This window comes from Hippoglossus stenolepis, chromosome 14 (genome assembly GCF_022539355.2).
Source record: "Hippoglossus stenolepis isolate QCI-W04-F060 chromosome 14, HSTE1.2, whole genome shotgun sequence".
Classification (NCBI taxonomy): domain Eukaryota; kingdom Metazoa; phylum Chordata; class Actinopteri; order Pleuronectiformes; family Pleuronectidae; genus Hippoglossus; species Hippoglossus stenolepis.
Genome location: NC_061496.1, coordinates 7,547,799 through 7,571,037, shown reverse-complemented (window position 1 = coordinate 7,571,037; position 23,239 = coordinate 7,547,799). Strand labels below are relative to the sequence as shown.

The 23,239-nt window shown below is 41.6% G+C and overlaps 1 protein-coding gene across 1 annotated transcript in view; it reads left to right on the top strand.

Annotated features, from left to right (window-relative positions):
* anos1b (anosmin 1b) overlaps window positions 1-21,956 on the top strand; it is a 43,114-nt gene extending 21,158 nt beyond the window's left edge. Inside the window, exons 3-15 of the mRNA XM_035177562.1 lie at window positions 3,124-3,186; window positions 4,307-4,514; window positions 4,937-5,121; window positions 8,165-8,294; window positions 10,714-10,786; window positions 11,169-11,412; window positions 15,450-15,588; window positions 16,658-16,894; window positions 17,986-18,080; window positions 19,448-19,610; window positions 19,911-20,140; window positions 20,627-20,770; window positions 20,897-21,956. Coding sequence (XP_035033453.1) covers window positions 3,124-3,186; window positions 4,307-4,514; window positions 4,937-5,121; window positions 8,165-8,294; window positions 10,714-10,786; window positions 11,169-11,412; window positions 15,450-15,588; window positions 16,658-16,894; window positions 17,986-18,080; window positions 19,448-19,610; window positions 19,911-20,140; window positions 20,627-20,767 — 1,908 coding nt within the window. The 3' untranslated portion in view covers window positions 20,768-20,770; window positions 20,897-21,956. The remainder of the gene's footprint in view (window positions 1-3,123; window positions 3,187-4,306; window positions 4,515-4,936; window positions 5,122-8,164; window positions 8,295-10,713; window positions 10,787-11,168; window positions 11,413-15,449; window positions 15,589-16,657; window positions 16,895-17,985; window positions 18,081-19,447; window positions 19,611-19,910; window positions 20,141-20,626; window positions 20,771-20,896) is intronic.
* Window positions 21,957-23,239: the final 1,283 nt, after the last annotated feature.

Sequence of the window (23,239 nt, the reverse complement as noted above, 5' to 3'; positions counted from 1 at the left end):
GAGAGAGAGAGAGAGTGTTGTTGGGCAGATTTCTACAACCTTAATCTCAGCCCAGCACGTGGCCAAGTGAAGGGACCCATGAGAGCTCCTTGAAAAACATATCACACTTCAGGATCTGGTTACAATATTGTGTGTCTGTGTGTGTTTATATGTCTGCATGTGCTTGTATTGGACCATCTCTGTGTCTCCTCGCACTCAGACTCCTCGAGGAATGCACCATTAACAAGCAGTGGAGAAAGTGGAAAACAACTAACGGGTGATGCTGCTTCTCTGTGTCTTTGTTGGACCAAACATCGTCTTCGGACCCGGCGTCTCTGAGAGGTTTATAGTTTGTTATTTCACGGAGAATGGAGGCTGCGGTCAGCTTGGATTCGTGGCAGCATTCGTGGAAAAAAAAAAAGAAATAACAAAACGTACATAGACTCTTCCGCAGCACACATTGCATCATCGCTGTCCGTATAGGAAAGGGCGTTCCCACAGTTGTGTTTTTGCTCTTATTCCATATTCTTAGTGGCGAGACCACCGAGGCTGCTTGTGATGCCTGAGCAGAAAGATGATTGTCAAAAGACACACACACACACACACACACACACACACACACACACACACACACACACACACACACACACACACATACACACACACACACACCTGTTGTTTCACAAGATCACACTCGACAAACCTTGATCACTCTCCAGAATATTAAGTTTTTTTACACGTGTGATATTTGCTGCTAACACTTACACTTGAGTTTTGACTAAAGATCATTATAATCTATTATTATATCCCCACTAACACTGATTTACTAGTCACACAAACATGAATCTGTCGTTTGAATTTCTACATTACAAGAACTTTGGCTGTAACAACTTTTATTTTATATTACTCTATTATTATATTATACTTTAATATTTTTTTAATGATTATTGCTAATCTTTTAATCTAATCTCAACAGTGTGAAACCTGAAAATATCCAGGCCGATATTCTTCCACATACACATCAGTATTTATGTTTGCCAATGTGAGACAATATGAAAACGTTTATTTTACATAATAAACAATGCAGGAAGAATAATGTTTATATTGTTGTCTATATTTCACGTTATTTCTTTAAATTTGATTGTGTTTTCGTTTTATTAATACTTATATAAGGTATGATTTATAAAATATATCTCAGTTGATATATCGGCGTTCGAAATGTTTTATTCTCTAATATTGGTATCGGCATTGGCCCACAAAAATCCATATCCATCTAACTTTATTTGCAAAATCCAAGAAAAGCATAAATTCCTCCCAATGCGAGAAGCTGCAGTATTTGATATGAAAAATACAGTTTTAGTTTAGTTGCAGTTCAATTTTCTTTTTAATGAACTTATCGATTGTTTGTAACTTTGCAACTTTGATGAGAAAAACGACAGAACACATATTGGCCTATATGTGTGCAGATTAACTCCTGGTCCTGTTCTTAAAGCCTTCGTTCTCTGCGAAGAGGCGAACTCCAGCAGCCACTTTTCAAACCTGCAGGACACAAGTGTTTAATTCTCAGATGACAGATTTGTGGGCGGAGTGTCACTTTAAACTTCCCCAAACTTTTTCTTCCATGACTTATAACAAATGGGCCGACTGTACAACATTAAACAGCGATCAGGCTTCACGCTGAGCCTCCATCTCACGTCCCACAGGTTGAAGAACCAGCACATGGCTTTGCTTTGTTGCTGCTCTGTGAATCCCAGTTACAGGTTGCTATGCACTCGTTGTTGCCCTGTGTTTAAGACCCGTAATAGAAGTTTACATAGTCTGCAGTGCAGTGCTGCTGATAACCTCAAAAAGCCCAGTTATCATCGTATTAAATACAGTAATGAACCTGGAACAACCCTGACACTTTTTCATCCAACAGTAGCCATTTATTTGTGCAAGGATGACGTTGTTATGGCTTTTTGTTTGTTCCCCTGGAATCCGTGCGATGGAATAAATTGAAGGAGTGATTGAAGCCAGGCCCACGGGGGAGCGGAGCGAGACAGACGGACAGACGGGGAGAGGGAGAGGGAGAGGGAGGCGGGGGAGGAGGTGGTGGGGGTGAAACCGCAGTTTTTATATGTCGCCTGGTTTTAATTTTGGTAAGAGCCATCACTCACCAGTTCACTGGGGTGGCAAACCAGATGGATATGTGCATGTGAGCTTTAGGAGTGTGTTCTCTACCTGCTTAAAACTGCTGTCTCTGTAAATGCATAATGCCCCTGACACATTGTTGTTTATACTCCTACACTTTTATTTCCTTTAACCTCAGCCATTTAAAAGTAAAATGGACTTTCTGATATTTTGTAGACAATTATGTAGTAAAATTATTTATTTATTTATTTATGGGGAAAAAAATCTGCGTATTAATCAATACTGGAAACTAGGCTGGCACTCAGTAGAGCACATACCTCCACCAAGGCCAAACAGTCCCCTTAAATTTAATCAAGCTCCACCAAATTGCACGCACTCATAAACAGCAGCTCCCTTAATGTGCCTGATTGTTTTCATCAAGATCCACGAGTTATTCTCTTGGGAAACTATGAAAATTCTGTGATCTCATAGTGTTAAAGAAAGTTAGAAAATAATAAAATCCTGGATCCTCCTCCTGATCCAGATCCGCACTAAAATGTAATGGGTTCCTTCCTGACCCACACCGCATCCTTCCACCAAGTTCCGTGGAAATCCGTCCGGTTGTTTTTCTGTTATCTTGCTCACAAACCAACCGACAAACAAACAATAATCGTTAGTCGCAGCGTTATTGTGCAAGCTCCAAACCAAGAACCAGTCCAGCACACACTTTGCCCTGTAAAACGGTAACTGACTCCAGTGAGTTTTTGAACAAATGAAACAAACAGCATATAAAGTGTTAATTAGTGAGCTTTGGAGGGGCTTGATTTTACTACCTGCGGACGGAGCCAGCGTGCCGGTTTGCCCACTATTTCCTCAAAGGCCCAGTATAACAAGCGGCTAGCTGCAGTTTTTCCACAAATTTTTATCGTGTGTGATGAAACAGTCGAGTGTCGGTTGTGAAACTCTTTCTTCACTGTTGCTGAAGCCTCAAATTTCTGTTTCTTCATATCTGTTTGTTTGTGTGTTGGTGTGCAGTGCCTCCAGCCATGCAGAGAACTGTGGGAAACCAGGAAGGTGCTGTCTCCAAAGTCCTGTGAGGTAAGAGAGTGCACAGAATGTGTGTGTGTGTGTGTGTGTGTGTGTGTGTGTGTGTGTGTGTGTGTGTGTGTGTGTGTGTGTGTGTGTGTGTGTGTGTGTGTGTGTGTGTGTGTGTGTGTGTACTCATTATATATTGGCAAGGACCATTTCGAGCCTGGACATTTTGGCTGATTCTCCCTTTCTGACCCACTTTCAAAGGGCTGTTGAAGATTTGCTGTTAGGGTTAGAGTTAGAATTAAGTTGAGGTTTGGGTTACGGACATGCAGGATTAGGGTTAGGCGTTTAGCTCTGATGGTTAAGTTTAGGGGTGAGATGTGAATTGGGGTTAGGTTAGGGTGAGGCATGAATTAGTCATGGTTAAGGTTAAGGTCAGAGATAAAGCAACAACGAATGGAAGTCAAAGCAAAGTCTTAATAAGGATAGCTGTGGGAACCTGTGTGTGTGTGTGTGTGTGTGTGTGGGACAACACCCTTGGTGGTGGTGTCACTAACTAACATGCTTTCATTGGCACTGCGGCTCAGTGTGTGTGTGTTTGATGTGAAAGAACATTCCTGTGTGTGTTTATGAGAAAAAATGTATGGTTTCTATGAATAACATGTTTGTGGGCTTTTAAACGCTTGCTCCATATGAGAGTGTGCAACAGTTGTGTGTATATTTTCTATGCATGTGTGTGTGTGTGTGTGTGTGGCCCTAAGTGATTATTTTCGGAGCGAGTTTCTGTGGTTTTCTCAGTTCTTCATCAGAGTAGCTGAAGCATGCCGCTGACTGGATGGCTGGTTAGGAACACAGGGAACTTCAGATCTATCAGCTAAGGCTGGTGTTTACATTTTGCTAATCTGCAGCCATGTGCACAGAAACAGAAATACACACTCACAGCCCCTTTCAGACGGCGGCTTCCCTTCAAGGAGTCAGTGAGAGTTTACTGAGGGAAACACACACTCGCCTCCACTGTGCTTTTCTGACCCAGAAGTGTGTTGCATATTAAATCTGTTGTGTGTCAACTGGAATAATAATTCCCTTGCGCTCTCTCTCTCTCTCTCTCTCTCTCTCTCTCTCTCTCTCTCTCTCTTTCTCTCTTTCTCTCTCTCTCTCTCTCTCTCTCTCTCTCTCCCTCTCTCAGAAGCAGACGGAGTGTGTGACGAGCAGGGAGTTCCTGGCGTCCCTGAGGTCGTCTCGTCAGGGTGACTGTCCGCCGCCTCAGCGAGCCACCGGATTCGCCGCCGCCTGCGTGGAGAGCTGCTCGTCAGACCCGCACTGTCCCACCCCCAGAAAGTGCTGCTCCAATGGCTGCGGACACACCTGCCAAGCCCCAGCCAATCTGTACAAGGGTAAATGAGCTTAGAGCCGGATAGGAGCCGATTTGTGATGGTTTTATGAAAAACATTTTAATGAATTAAGACGATTTTTTATTTGGCATTTTCTTCTTGTGGAAAAGAGTCTGATGATCTATCAATTGATGTCCGTTCTAGAAATAGATAAATAGATAGAAACATAAAGGCGCCTGAAGACGACGGCGGAGATTCGGGCATGTTTACTTAGCTTCAACAATTTTGTGATATTTTTTTCTGTTCCTACAATATTTAAATGTTGAAATAATTCCACCCGTACTCAACCTGAGAATAATCATCCAGCTAATTATTGCACGTTCTACAAACTTAGACGTGATGAATATGATTGTGTTTGAGACATCCTGTCAATGTCCTTGCTGTCTTCTTCTAAACAACGTCCCCGTTCTGTTTGGTCCTGGCAGGTGTTCCCCTGAAGCCTCGCAGGGAGATGAGCTTCGTGGAGGATTCAGAAGGTCACATGAGGGTGGTCTGGGTGTCAAAGTTCAACGTGAGCGTGGAGCCGGTCATCTACATGCTTCAGTCCCGCTGGAACGTAGGCATCCATCCCAGTGAAGACCATGCAACGCCATGGACTACTGCTGCCATGGTAACCCAACTGGCAACCTCTCACCTTTTATCCCTGGTCTTTATTTTAGGATTAGAGAGATGGAGATATTGTAACATAAAGAATTCTAGAGACTCAGCACTGACTACGTGGTTGTGTGAGACAAATTGACTGATTTTGAAATTATCTTTCACATTTGATCAACCTGTAACTTTCACCATCTCATCTCCTTATTGAGGGATATTAGCTTGGGAGAGACTAATAGGCTGATAGTTAGAAATAACGCCCATTTAATAACACAGCACATGGTTGATTCTGTCCAAGCAGGCAACTTAAGACACTCGCAGAGTCACTGAAGCTATAAAAATGTTTCCTGCTGCCTTTAACGGTGGAGCAACACCACAGAGTTTGTAACATATCCTTACCTCATAACTCTCAATTTGCCTGGAATGATGAAACTTCTCAGCTATGGAGATGGATGTTAGACTCTGTTTCCACCTCATCAGTCTGCTGCCTTGCTGTCTAAACCTCTCCACCCCAGCCAGTCTCCCATTTTGCCAGGGTAAACTCTATGTGTGTGTGTGTGTTTGTGTGTGTGTGTTCACTGTACGCCCATGTGTGTGTGCCTGTGTGAGGTTAGGTAAATAAGCAGAGCTTAAAAAGGAACCACAGGCAGCCACAGTCGTTCCACCGGCTGACGCTGAATGACTGAACGCTCATTATGGACTTAAATAGATGGCAGCTCGTGTCTGTGTGCGAGCGTGTGTGTGTGTTTGTGTATGTGTGTGTGTGTGTTTGTGTATGTGTGTGTGTGTGTGGATGAGTGGATTTTAAGCAGTGATTACATTTGCTCTGTCAGGGAGACAAAACGTGAATCTTTATCCGTTAATTGTGGCAAATCTATTATCAGATGAAATTCCAATCCAACTGTGTTCATCTGACTTTCCAGCTCATTAAATTTTGAAACTTGTACTTTTAAAACTGTCATGTTTTTTAAGGAAGATATCTTATGGATTTGTGAGAGACGACAAAACATGTATAATATGTAGGCTCAATTGGTAGTTTATAAGGGACAGCTCAAAATGGAATGGCTGCACCAAATTCCACACACTCATAAATATCAGTTCATTAAGATCCATGAATTATAATCAGGGAAATGGCTGATCTCAAAGTGATGAAAACATTTTAGGATCTGCCACTTTATCCGGATTCTTCCTTGACCCATGTCTCATCCTTACAACAAGTTTTGTGGAAATCCATTCAGTAGTTTTTGCGTAAAACACTGCTGACCATCAAATAAACCAACAAACGGACCGGGATGAAAACACAACCTTCTTGGTGGAGTTAATGAAAGTCCTGCACAAAGCGGGTCAGGGCCTCCACAGCAGAGACTAAAGACAAGGATCTGCACAGCTGCCGGTAAAATTAGTTTAACATCCTCGTCAGGACAAGAAATTAAATTTGCTGGGAGCTATCGTTTCAATGTGCAGATCTTTGTCTGACCTAAATACAAAGTTCCTGCAACAAATCCAGCCTTCATGAGGGTTGTGAGATCCAGTCTTTATTGAAATTGTCGAAAGGTGTTTGGATGACGGAGCTTATAGAGTCTTATTATATTATAAAGTTTATAAATACAACATTGTGTTGTTACAGCTACTTTATGTGTTGGACTATTTCTCCAAGTAAAAAGTATCCTGGCTCATAACCTGCAATAAAACCACAATGTTTTTTTTCATGTGCAATTTTAACAATAAGCAATTTAATGTATTAATTAGTGTGAGCGAGCTTTAGAGGTGCTGTTGGGAACATTTTGTTACTGTTGGACAGAACCAGGATGTTTTTTCCTGTTTCTATTGTTAATGTTAAGCTAAACTAACCAGATGAAACCAGGACAGATACAGACACACATGAGAGTATTGTAAATATTATTTATCTCAGCAGGAAAGTGAGGGACCATCATTCCTCTAAGAGAACTGGGTTGTCCGTCCTTCTCATTCCTTTGAACATGATATCTCGAGAACACCTTGAGGGAATTTCTTCAAATTCACAGATGAACTGATTCGTTTTTTTGGTGGTCGAAGGTCAAAGGTCAAGGTCACGTTGACCTCATGTTCTTGTGAATGATGCCATCAAAACCCATTTGTGATTTCATTACATCTGGTCCAAACATTCACTTTGACTAAGGATGACCTGATTGGAATTTGGAGGTCAAAGGTCAAGGTCGCTGTGACCTCTCTTAAGAACGCCTCGAGAGAATCCTTTCAAATTTGGCACAAGACTCCCAGATTTACTGATTTGATGTGGGTGGTCAAAGGTCAAAAGTCACAGTGACCTCCCAAGTCTGGAAAAAAATGTATGTAGAATGAGACTGGACAGGTTGGCAGTGGATCACAACCACTCGGAGGTATTTCCAGTTGTTGTTTTTTCATTTGAGTTTTGAGATTTTCAGCAGAGTGACAAAGGAGCAGTAAATGGACATATTGTTCAAATGGTTCGTCACAGATAAGATCATTGTAAAGAGACAATTTGAAAAATCAGAGACAACATATTATTTAAAATTTCACAGGAAACAAGAAAAAACACACTAACAAGGCAAAGCTCAAAAACAATGAAAGATGAAAAAGAAACGAAAACCAAAGCAAAACATCAGACAATGGAAAATGTACCAATTAAGTCAAATCTGGTAATTTTAGTTTTAAAATCTGTTATGAATCATCCAGCCATTATCTTTAAGGATAACCGGTTGCCAGTCCATCACGGGGCTGACATACAGAGACAAACAGTCATTCACACCTATGATCAATTTAGAGTCTCCAATTAACCCTAACCCCAGTCTACTTGTCTTTGGACTGTGGGAGGAAGCCGGAGAACCCAGAGAAAACCCACACAGACACTGGGAGAACATGAAAACTCCACACATGAAGGGATTGCTGTGAGGCAACAGTGCTAACCACTGCACCATCGTGCCGCCCTGTTATGAATCATGCAGCATATAATTTAATCTTGTAGATGAGACTGTAATGAGAGCGTGAACAGGAAAGCTTGCACCTAGCCATTGTTTCACGTGACGTGTCTGTATTTTTAGACGCTCTCTGAAGATGTGGTTCTGTCGGATCTGAGACCTCAGCGCTGGTACCAGTTCAGAGTCGCAGCCATCAACAGCCACGGCAGCAGAGGCTTCACCACACCGAGCAAACACTACATCTCCAGCAAAGGTAACACAAACACGCTGAAAACACGTACTCTGCTTTTCCTCTGAGAGCCGTGACGAGTGTCCCTCAGGGGGACGGTGACTCCCCCTCTGCATCCTTCACTTAAGCTATCTGTGAATTCTGATATTCTGTCATGAGACACTGAGCAAAGCACAGATTCTGGGGTTGTGTCGTTTTAACGAGAGATCTTACACCCCTCCGAGGAGAAGTCTGAGGAGCAATTCCCTTCCTCTCCTCCCCTGTTCTTTCTCTCTTTCACTCAGAGTTGATGGATCAGGTACGCACCCAGCCGAGGAAATGATCAGGCAGTCCATAAAACACAGGCAGGAAACAGAATAGACACTCAACTGCACAACGCACATATTCACACGTACAAATTCATGTTGTACGTTCAGTTGGTTTGCTGCCAAAGAGAAATCCCTGGTGTCGGGTCAGCGAGTGAGAGTGCGAGTGCGAGAAAGACAGTCAGACACACACACACACACACGCACTGTAGGAGGTCCTCGCTGTAATACTTCGCAGACTTAGGTCATATTGGTGTAACGCCAGGATTGGCTAGTGATATGAATCCCCTGCCAGGATTGGCTGGAGCGTGTTTCTGTGTGAATAATGACTTCAGGTTGGACGCAGCTTTGGAAAAAAGGTTCTCTATCAGTTGAGCGCTTATAGAAAAAGAGTCTGGGATAGCATTTTCCTCTGCCATCCACAGAACAGCGAACAGTGGAATTCTTGATGCCTCCTGTAGTGTTATGAACATTACAACCTGTGCCTTGGCGAAGTGAGATGTCTCTGGCAGCTCCCTGTGGCCCATCGGCGCATTAACGTGGTCGGACATTTGGAAAATATGCTCTTTCTTGCTGAGAGTTAGACGAGAGGATCAATGCCATTTACATTTCTGTCTGTTACATGCACAAGTCGAATAATTCTCCTGTGGGTTGCACGTAAGCGAATATAGACAAGTGTTGTTTGGAAAGTGTTTTGAGCCAACTGGCTGATTTTCTACAGCAGGATGTAGAACTGACAGACATGCAAGTGGTGTCAGTCTTCTCGTTCCACTCGCTGCAACCAAGCACACAAGCGTAAATCCCAAAACGCTGAGCTGTATCTTCAGGACACAGCGTTTGTGTGTGTGTGTGTGTGTGTGTGTGTGTGCACGCTTGTATACTTCAAGCACAAGGGTTAAAGGTTAAAGACACACTTAAACATTCCAAATACCATCTGATCGCCATCAGAGTCTTGTGTTTCCAGTTCATTAGTGTGATTAGTCAGGGGCTGGAGGTCAGGGGTCACAAATCAGGAAGCTGGCAGATGTCAGGGCGCTGGAGGTTCCTCCGCGGTGACCTGATGCTAACCAGAGAGAGAATTTACTAACCCTTGATTCATTCAGATATCAGGGACCTGCCAGCGGTAATTACGAGGGAATGTCTGGATCAGAAAACTCATCTTGATGTCTTTATCTCGAGAAACAATGGACCGGAATCTAGCCGGTCGAGGGAGGAACGCAGAGTGAAAAAGGGCCGCGAGAGACAGCTGGCAGTAAACCAGTAACTGAAAGACACCCTGCGTTTTTCCAAAGAAACAACACACACACCCACACACACAAGCAGGCCAGATCTTGCAGCCCTAATATGTTGTCCCAACTTTGATCTCTGCATCTGGGTCAGCCCAGCGCAGCCCGGGGCCTGTGGGAGGCCAGCCATGGGGGATGTAGTTCTAATCAGATCCATTTTGTAGTTTTAATCAAATACAGGATTGGGATTTGAGGCTCTAATCAGATGCAGAGCCAGTGTTGAAAGAGCTGCGACCTCAGGATTTCATTTCGGAGGCAAACAGTGACTAGCGGTGGTCGCCTTCGGTCTGTGTTGTGGTAGCTACTGAACAGGCTTCTCCAGTATCACTCACCTTTGATGCTGCAAATCGAATTGGCTTCGTAGACCTGAATGAGACCAGGAGGAAATTAGCCTTTTCCCTCCCATGTTGGCGTCTTTGTCTCGCTCGGCTGTAGCACATTAAGCATCGAGTTATTAGACGATTCAGTCAAGCTGGCGAGCGGCCTCGGCCTGGTTGGAATCACAAACTCAACACCAGTTATTGGTCAATGGATAGGGGCGATGGATTCATTGTTTTCAGCTCGAACTCATGATTTAACAGAGAGTTTGAGCCTGTGACTGTTGATTCCACCTGTCGAAGAAAAAAACAGCAGTCTATGTTATGTTGATGAAAGAACAAGACGTGATCTCTGTCTTTTAAAAGCTAATCATTACAATATGTCTTTCTTCTTATGACTGTAATGCTCTGTTATCATATGAAACAGATCAAATGAGAATGTGTCCTTACCATGATAATGTCCATTGGGAAATTATTTTAAATTAAACATAACTTCTCTCTGGCTCCATGTTTCTCCATCTCTCCCTTTCTGCAGATCCGTCACCTCCAGAGCCGCCGATAAACATCAGAGTGAGCAACCAGACTCTGGAGTCGCACTTCACAGAGAGGTAACGAGAAAGATGATTAAATAGATTCAGGGCTTTGTTGCATCCAATCAGACGTAAATCATGGTTTGAAGGATGGATAAACCTTGTTTGATTGTGTTGCTGCATCCAAATTACACTTCATCCTCGTTCAAACATATATAGCAGCATATTTTCTCTCTCTGTGTGTGTGTGTGTGTGTGTGTGTGTGTGTGTGTGTGTGTGTGTGTTTGTGTGTATCAGGCAAGTTCATACATCATAAAGTTTAGACCATGTCTTGGGTCAGCAGCGATAGTGAGGACTTAAATTGTGACCTATGCACGATGATATAAAATGTCTGCGGTGCTTTTCTTTCCACTTTTATCACCGTGAACTTGTAGTCTGACTTCCCGATTTCTGTCCTCAGGACCAGGGGAGCTGGGGCCACGGTGGCGGTCTTGTTACGCTGGGACCCCCCCACAGAGGGAGACCTGCCAGTCCACAACTACAGAGTCACCTGGATGTCTCGACAGACACACACAGTGCACAAACACACGCACACTCTACATGGACGTGCACATACTGTTCACAACAACATGCACACCCGCCCCACACACCCACGCGCACCAGAGCAGGGTAAAAAGGAAAGCAACAGCAGAGTGACTCAGGGGGTAAGCAAACTTTCCATGAGCTCAATTACACTTCATAATAGAATGTCATCATTGTCTCTTGAGAAAATATTTCACTTTTTGACCACTTTATTGTGTCAAAGCTTTGTTTTTAAATTGATAAAATTGCATTTTTTACCCAACAACAGCTCATACAAAGTGAAAATGTGATTTTAAATAACTTTTGGCAAGTTTATTTACAATCTCTCCATAAATATTCAGACCGTAGTCTTCCAAGGTGTCACAGTGTAAACTATTTAATGAGTTATTTGATGTGGATACCTCGGCTGTTCATTTTGGAAAATAGGTTTATTCCTTGTCTTGCTGAAAATTAGATAAGATTGTTAGGTTAAAGACTTGAACTTGGTGGAAACAGCTATAGCTTGGCCCAATTCATAGATAAAAAAAATTAACTAACTCTACAATTTGTACAAAAACTTAACTGTAAACTCCAGAAACAACCGATTTAACCCTGAAGCAGCTATTTGAAATTTGTACAGACCAAAATGTTGCTTCTTTTCAAACAAATGCCTCAGTTTGTGAGTTAAAAGTCAAATTAGTCCTTAGAAAAACTGACAACAAATGAGTAACCCCAACCCTTATCCTAACCTAAACCTACTTCTAACACTAAAAGTCTTAACCTTCAAGCAGTCTCAAGTTGTGAGGAAAGGCCTAAATGTCCTTGCAACATACACACACACACACACACACACACACACACACACACACACACACACACACACACACACACACACACACACACACACACCCACAACACACACTGACACACCACATATACAAGATCTATGGCTGCACCTGAGAAAGTTTACTAGTCCTGTAAACACACGCACGTCACTTCCCTCGTTGTGTTCTGCTTGTGAATGCTGCAGATGTTTTACAGGCCTGTGCTGTGCTCCGACAGAACACGATCTGTAAACAGCTACTGTGTGCGGCGCCGGTGCAAACCCATTTAATATCATAGCATCTGTTGCAGCAACTAAACCATAGCAACAGCTTGTTCTCCCATTTAAAACTCCCTTTACATTCATTCTTGATATCAGACATTAAATAATAGCTTCAAATTAAACAGTGTCCTGCTGAACCACCTGTGTCCAATAAAACGTCCTACAAATGTGAATTAGATGGAGACATAGAGCAACTGCCCAGATGTTTCAATTAAGGATGTGGATTTATATAATGAGCAGAAATGAGGTGATAAAAAAAACAAGGTCTTGCTGTTCAGGGTAATTGTTGACCTCGCATTCATAAAACCTACATCCCTCTAAAACGGATTAAACCTTAAGTTAATTTGGGTTTTTGTGGATGTGGTTTTTTTAATTCAGTTACATGCTGATATATTTACCAAAGCTGTGCAGCATTTCAGATCTGGTTTTGACATATTCACCCTTTAATTGCTGTTGGGCGCGCTCTCCCATTACCGAGGTCTTCTGCAGAGTTCTTGTGCATGTGTTCCTCGTGGGTCTGAAAATGCAATATTGTCCTCGGGCAGCCACGACATTATCTTTATGGGACATAACTTTGTTAGAGTGCTATGACAACACGGAGGTCTGGCTCTACAGCGCTGGAATAACATGGTAACTTAGCTGTTTTCTCCGATAGCGGAGAGAAGTGGCTTTTACTGCGTTTGTGTTGTGTGTTTAACCTCAGTTATCAGAGCTGTAGATATCTGTGCAAACACCGACTGATACAGGCTCACCGAGAAGATTATGTTTTCATCTGCGTTTTGTTTGTTGGCTAGTTAGCAGGATTACGCAAAAACTACAGGATGGATGAGCAATTTGGTGCAGATTGAAATAAAAACCCAGATCTAGTGAATTCAGATGTGGTTTCATAAGGGGACTGTACTTGTTTTTTCAGTGCTGTTGCTTCATAGCACAACATGAACATCAGCTCAAACGTGCACGAAGCGCAAGAGCGATTGCCTCTAAATTCTTTAATAAATACAACAGATTTTCTTAATGTACTTTTGAAATTGCAGTTAATGCACCAATAAGGAGGGGATCGCTCTCCTGATTGTACTTCACAGTTCATCTAAGTCCAGTCGGCAGCACCAAAATACCCATAATCACAGACAACAACACAAACAGACATTACAGCATCGAACAACCGCTGTGACTCCCTGCGTAGCGAGTACCCGAAGATTGTCTTTTTTCCTTTAAAATGTCGTAAACAGGCCAAATTGTGAATGATGAAGGTCGTCTTCGCACGGGAGGATCCTTCAGCTTCCAATCGACCGAACTTTGAAGCGAGAATTCATTTAGAGGAAAGGGGGGGGGGGGGACATAAACATCAGAGTCTTAAGGTTTTAATGTAAGCGCACTCATATGGGCCCAGCTATCCTAAGTAGTAATGGTGATCCCAGACTGAGCCTGGTGGAGCCATTTATCTGTAGTGTGGTCCTCCGTTCTGCTTGGCTGGGAGGCCTGGAATTTAAATGAGGCCCCTAACTAGTATTTCCTACTTGCAGCTGCATCCAGACGCACACAGAGACATGCAGCATCACAACAGGTAGGAAGGAACGAGCACAACCTTCCTGAATAGCCTTCATATCATACAGTGCATTGATATTTTATGACTCCCCATTATTTTATGACTCCCCATTACCACACGGTGATATATCCCCTCGCTGTTTATAAAGCACATATCCTGTCAATCAGGAATTTATGCAGGACTGGAGGGATTCAGCATTAACCCCCGGAGTAACAGAGGAAATTGGAGGAAGTAGAAGTAATTCAAACAAGAAAAAAAAAAATAAAAAACTCTGCTGAATCAGTGCTTTTAAATATACATCAGCTTCTTACATTTAATGTCCACTGACATTATTTGCCAAAATAGAAATCCAGGCTTCTCTCTTTCTTTCGCTCACACACACGCACACACACACACGCACACACGCAGCTGTACAGGCCATATGTTTTGTCTATCTTCAGAGTAATGGAAAGACGTCAACCCCATTTTGTCTGCAGGTCACCAAGACACTGCTTTTAACTTGCTCTTGTCTAATTCTGTCTTAAGTGTACGTGCACACACACACACACACACACACACACACACACACACACACACACACACGCGCAGACGCAGGGACACAGACTTGTTATCATCCAAGCATCTCTTTGTTGTGACTAGCTGGAGTCCACAGACTGAGAGGCCTGACTGACTAAGAGCATGTTAATGAGCTGTCAGTCAAACGACGGGCTAATGCAGAACAGGTCGGCTCTGTCAGTCAAAACGTGCGGCGCCCGCAACACGGTGATGATGATGATGACGATGATGGAGATGATGGCAATGATGATGATGATGCACGAGTACATTTATAAACAAGAAAAAATGTGCAGATATGTTTAGATTTTCAGTTAAAAAAAAGTTTATTTTACTAATTCAAATTCTATATATTTGGGTTGTATTTGTGTTTCCTTTGTTTTTTTATTTATGGTTAATATATTTATGGTTAAAATGTAAAATATCAAGTCTCAATAAAATTACACAATCATAAAGTTTTGATAACGACATCTTTGGAATCAGTTTTTCTTATATATACAGTATAAACATCCCTGTATCTGAAATTTCAACTCCCTCTGCATCAGTCACCGAAACCCAGTCGTCCTCTAAGTAGCTGAAGACGACAGGTCCAAAAGGCGAAGGCTCTTCTGAATTATTGATCATTTATACGGCTCTTTTCTAGTCTTAACCACCATTCAAAGTGCTTTTCACTACAAGGTTAGGATCGAGTAACTGAGCCCGTTTCCTTTGGTGCACGCTCTCGCTCCCCCTCGTCCCAGACGCACTGACGGGAACGACCACATTTTCTCCCATCATGTTCCGTGGTCCATCCATCATCCTCAAAAAGAGCCTTGATTGACTTTATTTATTCAGTTTTTAACCTATGTTTTCACGTTTGTTATTAATACTACAAATGAACTTGTAATTTGACTGTGTTTTACTTAACTTCAGGGGTCGGGTGAATGTTCCTATTTGGATTCTAAAATCCATGTTTCTCTTTATTTCACGTGTTCCAGGCGCAGTGTGAGTTGTGGCTGCAGGGTCTGCCGCCCGCCACTTCCTACTTCCTATCTGTGCAGACAGTCGCCTTCTGGGGTCAGAAGAGGCTGAAGAGTCCCAGAGCTCAAACTGTTTTCACCACAATAAGTCGTGCAGGTAAACAAAGTGTTTTTTTTTTTTTCAGTGTTTCAGAATATCATATTAATGCATATTTATCTGGAGTAAAGTTTTATTAATCTCTTCAGTGGTTGCAGGGACACAGTTTTGTAAAAGGTTGACAGTAAAAGTGTCGAGCTGCAGTTTGCAACACTTTCTCTCCACAGCTGCTCTTCATTTTAGGGAGTAATTATTCTGGGTGTAGAATTTGTGGTCTAATATTACATACCATGAATCCAGTGTTTTTCACAAACGTCCTCTCGCTCAACAATTTGGATGAGCACCGTGTCTTTTGATAAATGAGAGGCTGGTGTGAAGTTACCTCGAAATATTTAAAAGTTGCAGTAACAGGCACCGAAGGTCCAGTGAGTTTAGTACCGTTTGGTCTTGTAGGAATAAACTTTATGGACTATAAAGCTAAGAAGAGCTCAGTTAACTCATGTAGTGCAGCTGCACAGTTTATGTAGCTGTGGTTCAACAATGCAAACTGTGACGCAGGTACATATATTTTTAACATTTCATGAACTTGTCACATCATTTATGAATGGTTTATGTCTGCAGCCGTTAACAGAGCAATGCATTATGGATTTCCTGCTGCTGAGTTTGCAGTCAGAATATTCTGTTTATACCTACAGCTGCACTGTTTAAAGACACACACACACACACACAGTGGAAAGTGATGTTAATGGTCGTCAAGGCAACAGAGGTATTTATAGGTGACCTATCGGTCGGCCCAGCGGAGGATTACATCCAGCTGCAGCTCAATTATCAGACCACATGCCGACTATTTAATATGGAAAATATTGCCATTCATAATTAAGCATTATTAATATTTGACATGGTCTCACACAGACCATGTATTGGCATCGTTAATGTGGCGCTAATGATGGTCAGCGAGGCCAGATAAAGCCAATTAGTGAATTAATTAACTGGAACGTTAGCTTACATTTGCCCTTTCGTCACCACTTTAGGATATTATTTATGACCTTGACATTTAAATCATTAAATTGTATCCATAATGTTCTGTTTATTGTCATATTAACAACTTCTCTCTTCTCTGCTCTCCAAGGTGAGGACTTCTCCAATGAGCTCCCGTCTTCGTCCTCCTCCTCATCTTCCTCATCTCCTTCCCTGTCATCGTCCTCGCCTTCTTCTACCTCCGACCTCCACCAGTCCTCCTCCCACCCTCAACCTGACTCCCCCCGAAACCCCGTCACCCCTGACAACCTGCGACTGGAGGTCGCTGCCCCTCATTACCATGACAACCAGCTGCAGGTCAAGGTGTTCTGGAAGTGGCCTCATCACGGTGAGTAGCTTTGGAAACGTAACTCAACAATATTATTTTAGAAACACTAAAATACCTATAGAGAGGGAAAAGAAAAGAAGTTGTAGATAGAAAAATTTAGATTAGTACTCTTGCATTGTATTTGCACTGCATTGTATTTCTGATTTTATTAAAGGCCACCTTGTGTTATGATGACAGATTAGCCAATATTAGATTATATTTTCCGTACAACGTTAGTATGAAGATTTGTTATAGGTTCTAATAATCTAGTGGGGGGCCTGCTAGCTCACCTGGTAAACAGGTTCCCATGCATGCAGACCTTATGCAGCTGTGACATGCAGCAGATCAGACCTGGCCCTTTGCTGCATGTCTTCCTCATTCTCTCTCCCCATTTATAGCTTGAACTGTCTTGTCAATAAAGTCAAAATGCCCCAAAAAGGCATCAAATGACAAATCAGGTCATTTAAAGGAATGCACTACCTACAGGGAAGACTGGAATCTGCAGCTGTTTTCATTGTTTACATGCACTTCCTACTCAGCAACAAACAAAGTTAATCATTTTGCAGCTAAAGGCCCAAATGTCTGGAACTACTGGATGCATGAATCCATTACCCCGTGGGAATGGGATCTTGAATGGTTGACTTTGTATTTTAACCTACCCGCCTCCGGTTCAATGTCAGCTGTGATTGGCTCCAAGCCCCCCTGCGACCCTCAAAGGATAAAAGAAATAGATGATGGATGGATGGATGTTTGCAGCAAGTTCAACATATCAATTTCAAGGGTGATGATATATTAATGTTAGGTTCACAACTGCTGCCCTGCAAGTGGCCCAAGAAAATAATCAGTTATCCCGATTCTTTCTGTTCCCGCTGGAGACGATGTGAGAGGTTCACCAGGAGCAGAAAACTTCATCCTCTGACAAGATAAAACATGCAAATGAAAAAAGGAAAAATGAAAAACAGTGACATGAAAAGAGAGATTATCAGTTTGCATCATGAGATAGTTTCCTCAGGTTCCAGACAGTATAGCTCCTGATCACGCAGATAAAAACAAACCCACGTACACTCATCCACTGCCTGTCTGTCTTGTGTTTTCTTCGTTGTGCTCTGCAGGCAGACAGAAACACGCCGGTCCATACATTCTGCGGTGGCATCCACATAGCTGCAGCACTAACGTCACGGGCACTGAGAGAACAACAACCGTGCAGGTACGACTACCCCGGCTGAGTTTTGTGTGTCTCTGCGATTGTGAAGTGCACAGGTGTCGTGTTTCTGTGTGAACATTGTTGTTGCGTCCCTGTGTGTGTGTCTGTGTGTGTGTGTTAGAGATCAGATTTCATCACCATAACTCAGATCAGTGTGGAATGCTCCCCTTGTCTCGCTGCCAAATTCTCTGTCTAACATCACATTTACAGTATCATAACCCTGTCAAATCCCTGGCTGAGGTATCCTACATTTATGTCCCTGTGTGCGTGTGTGTGTGTGTGTCAGGTACATTTTGTTTCTTAAAGTAATACCCTGTGTAATTTCTACCAGCCCGCAACAGTGTGTGTTATCATGGCAAAATATGGCCTTGGAGATGCCTGCTGTGTTTTGAGGTGCCACAGAGGTGGTTTTGAGTACTTTGACAGCTGTCTGTCTGTCTGTCTGTCTGTCTGTCTGTCTGTCTGTCTGTCTGTCTGTCTGTCTGTCTGTCTGTCTGTCTGTCTGTGGACAGAACAACCGCCCAAGATACAGTTACAAAACTTTACAGATGTGTAGTTGATGTCAAAATGAAGTTTGAGTTGGGAGATGGGTGCGGTTTGAGCAAGGCCACAGGACGTAAAGAGACCTTAAAGATCAAGTTTTAGTTTTTTTCACTTTGTTTAACATTGACATTCACAGTTTTCTCTGGGAATATTTCATATACCTCAATAAAAAAAGGCATATTTAGTGTACTGACATTATGAGGAGGAGGTTTGTATGTCGGGCTTTTCAGTCAAACACTTCTATAGCACAAACCGCCCAGGTTCATGTAAGGTAAATTACAGTTTTTTTTTATTACTGAGATGTTTGTGGTTTGTGTTCCTGGAGAAGGTTTTTACACAAGAGGGAGTGTGAAACAGAACAAAACCAAACTGAAAAATACTAAAAATAAAAGCCTCCGCAATAAAGAAACATTATTGCTGGGTTGTAACATTGAATTGTGTTAGTGGTTATAATTCAGTGGTTTGACTGAAATGACAGAAAATGCTGATATATTAAACGTGTGCTGAGTGAGTGTGTGTGTGTGTGTGTGAAGAGAAAAGTGATCTGAGCAATTTGAGGTCCCAGAACATGATTTCTGTTCATTGAAGTTCAGACTTTTTAAACAGTTACACCAGCCTCTTGCTATTTGAAGCTGCCAACCTACAGATCTGCCAAGCACTGCTTCAGACACTGATGTTTATTTTAACATGGATCTAACGAGCTGCTTGTATGAGACAGGTTTCCAAACAAACACAGAGGTAATATGTGTACTTTGTGGAACTTCACTTTTAACAACCAGTTCCGTACAGATTTTTACCCCTAACACGACTTGATTCTCTCTCTCCAGGGCACTCATCACACCCTCACAGGGCTCCTGTTTGCCTGTAAGTACCGGGTCGCCGTGGCAATGAAGGCTGACCCCGGGTCAGAGGCTGTTGCCTGGGTTACGACCCCGACTTGCTCCTCCATCAGGGTCAGAGGAGGCAAAGCTTTGCCCTGCAACACTGAGGGTAGGAGTAACTAAACACAGATGTAAAGACAGTGTTTCATTGACCCACCTGATCCTTAATGCCTATTTAACATGTTGTTTCTTTGATGTGGCTCCTGCGACTTACGTTGTCTTCTTTCGGGAAGATTGGTATAATAAGATTAAGATTATACCAATTGTATAAGAGTTATTATCCACCTACACAGTCAGAGTAGTTCAATGCGTTTCAATTCATTTTCATTATGAACAAACAACCAGACATCTTTGCAAAAGCATCAAACCTAATGAGAAATGTTAATGGCAGTTCTTTTGTCTATGTCAGAGCGCCTCCTGTCAGGCAGAAAGGTGGTACTGCGTCCAGAAAGACTGACGGCAGATTTTCAACAAGTCAACGGCTCCTTGCTCTCCACGTTTCGCTGGAGAATGTCCCAGCATGCACTGGACCCAGCGGCTGTCGAGGGGTTCCAGTTCACCTGGACGCTACAGTCGGTTACCACGGCAACAGAGGAGCAGGAAGACACGCGCATCTCGCAGACGCAGACGATTGCAGCGGTGAGACAGACACAAGGTTATACACACAGTGACAGCATTTGATTTTGTTTGTAGCAGGAAGAAAATTAATTATAAAAAATGTACCTGTAATAGATATAATATGTCTGTTGATTTTCTTGATTTCTTGATATTTTTTTGGAAACAAATCCTGCGTGTACACCTGATATAAATTATCCTCTGAGCTTTATTATGTTCCCCCACTAACACTATCCTATACTGCTGGAAATACTTGCTAGAGCAGCAACTCTGTGGCTGAAATCAACAGCAAATACACAGTTTACTGTAAAAACAATGTATAATGGTGACCTTTTAAAAAAAAACAGGCTAAGGCCTCTCAGGCTTTCTTGGAGCAAAAGAATATACAGAAGATGTATAGAGTATAGAATCGCAGCAACTTTTACTGAAACAGTTTTATTTCTTAGTCAATCAAATGCCTGGTTGGGGAAGAATAATGCGATCGAACTAACTCTGGCTCTTCATCCACAGTCTCAGCGGTCGGTGACAGTTCAAGGTCTTCAGGCCAACAGTGTCTATCAGCTGCAGCTCCAGGTGCTAACAACGGGGGGCAGCAATGGCGCCGCAGTCTCCAAGACCATTCACACTCCAGCCATCAAGGCTAAACTTTGATAGGTAGTTGTGCTCTCTCGAAAAACATTCTTAAAAACCTTTAAAAACCTGCAATGCTTTTATCTTACGTTTCCGTCACGGGTAAAAATACTGTTTCTTTTAAATCCTCTGTCGAATCATCTCTTCCAGGCCTCAAACTGCATCAGCTGCCAGCGACTGCTGCACCACTCTGACCTTCACCAGCCTCCTCTTCCCTGTTGTGTTCCACAGTTTAACATGCTTTCATTGCAGTTCATGTTCAAACAACCTGCGCAAAGCTTTAAAATAAAATAAATTCCTCTGCATAAAGATTTTCATACGAAAGGTATTTTCTACTCTGATAGTTTCTCTGACTTTTTTTTTTTCAAACATCAGGAAATCTGTGCTCATTAATCATCTGATTGAAAGATTATACAATATTGTTTTTAAAATGTACTGTAACTGTGCCTGGGGCCATTTTAGAAAAGCACCAGGTACGTACAGTTAGTCTCAGCAGTGAAACGTGTGTCCTTAAAGCATATTTCCTCCATTTCCTTATGAAAAAACGGCGGCATTTTCCCAGCGATTCCTTTTGGCATCAGTAACCACAGTGCCCCAGCGTTTATGTGAAAAGTGAGACTTCACCCGTGGCTGCATCGGTTCGTGTTCTGTGTCGAGGTGGGACGTCTGATCACCTGACAACATTGGAGCCAGATGACACACGTGTAAAGGGACTTATTATGCCTCTTGTTTTTGACCATGCTAGTAGAGAATAATATAGCACTGACCTTATGTACAAATAGTGATGTATAGCAACAGACTGTGTTTATTTCAATGCATTATCTGCTGCATTCTCTTTGAAGCCAGTGGGTCTGACTCCGTTTGCAGAAATGTTGATTTAAGCTCAAATATTTTTGATATTTTGTTCATATGTTAAAAAAAAAAATGTCCGAAGTTGCTTGTTTGATACATTTTGGACATTACGTCCATTTCACTAATTGATGATGTGTGAAATTTTCTCACAGTTGATTTGTTTTGCAAAAGTCATGTCATCACTTTGAAAGGGCTGGGAGCTACTAATGTCGAGTAGCCAGTCATTATGTTAATATTCTCTCTATGTAACCTTTTACTGTTGATACTTTTGTACTTAATTCCTTTACTTTTTGTCTGTTAGTTTTATTTATTGTTTTCCAGTCTTAGATTTTTATAATTAAAGATAATCAGGACACTGTGTGTTGTTTCAGTGATCTCATGGATAGAAATGATGGGATTATAACAGTTTACATTATAATTTATTATATCTTAAAGAATTTACATTTTTGTTTACTTTCCTTTATTTGCTATGAGGCTGTATTAACCACCTACAGCTGTTGTTGGGCTTCTATTGACCCCCACAATAGATGAACGTGTCATTATACCCAGAAACAAACCACTTCACTACATCTGGAATGATTTGTGGATTTGTGGTTTTGGAAAGGGGCTAAAAATTAATTGGCAATAGTTTTAATAACTTAAAAAAACGTTGGTTACAGCTTTTTAATTGTGTATATAGTAGTTTCACAGATTTATTTAGTAGTACTTTTTTAACTGTTGGTCAGAAATCTATATAATTATGTCCACTTGCACATCAGGGAATGATGATCATTTTATTAGTTTATAATTGATCAAAGGTATTTATAATAAAAATATTTGATGTTCTTAGTTCTCCTATGATGGAATAATTGATTCTTCTAATACACTGTAAAATATAATATATACGTACAAGGGATATTCACCATCTTGTCCTATGTCCTAAAATAGTATAATATAATATTATATACTTGGTTGAATCATAGAAAAAATGTTTTAAAAAATTGAATAATAGTAAATAAAATAGCGTCTGTGATGTATTTTTCATCATTATTCATCATCATATACAGACGCAATGATACAGAGTAGATCTAAAGCTTGTGAGGGTCCCTGTCCACACAACTATGTAAAATTTTATTAAACTTAATGTAGGAACTTATGATGAAACGTAAGTTAAGAAGAGGTCGACTCACAAGTTGGGAAGATTTGTTTCTCACAACATCCTCAAATTGATAATAGAAATTTAAGTGTCTTGTTTTGTCCCAATTCCACATGTAATATCAAATAGGAATCATTTCGTAAATGACTTCAACTGGAAGAAATAGTCTGGATGATTCCTCATAAAAACCTGATTGTGAATAAGGTGAAGGAACTTTCCTTTTAAATTATTCACAAATGTTGTCCTGCCACTCACAACATGGTGAAATTCAAAAGAGACATTAAAAACACAACCTGTCATCAATAATGTTTTCAAAGACGTCGTTTTATTAAGGGAGAATGTGGTGTTTTGTTTTGAGTGTTGTTTTTTCCCCAAAACAAAAATAGACGATACTTTCTTTTACCATAAACCTATGAAATAAAAATCAATTTCATCATCATTCAAAAACAACACACCAATCCAATAAGAAAAGTTTAATTAAACCCCACAACATGTGTATTCCTTCA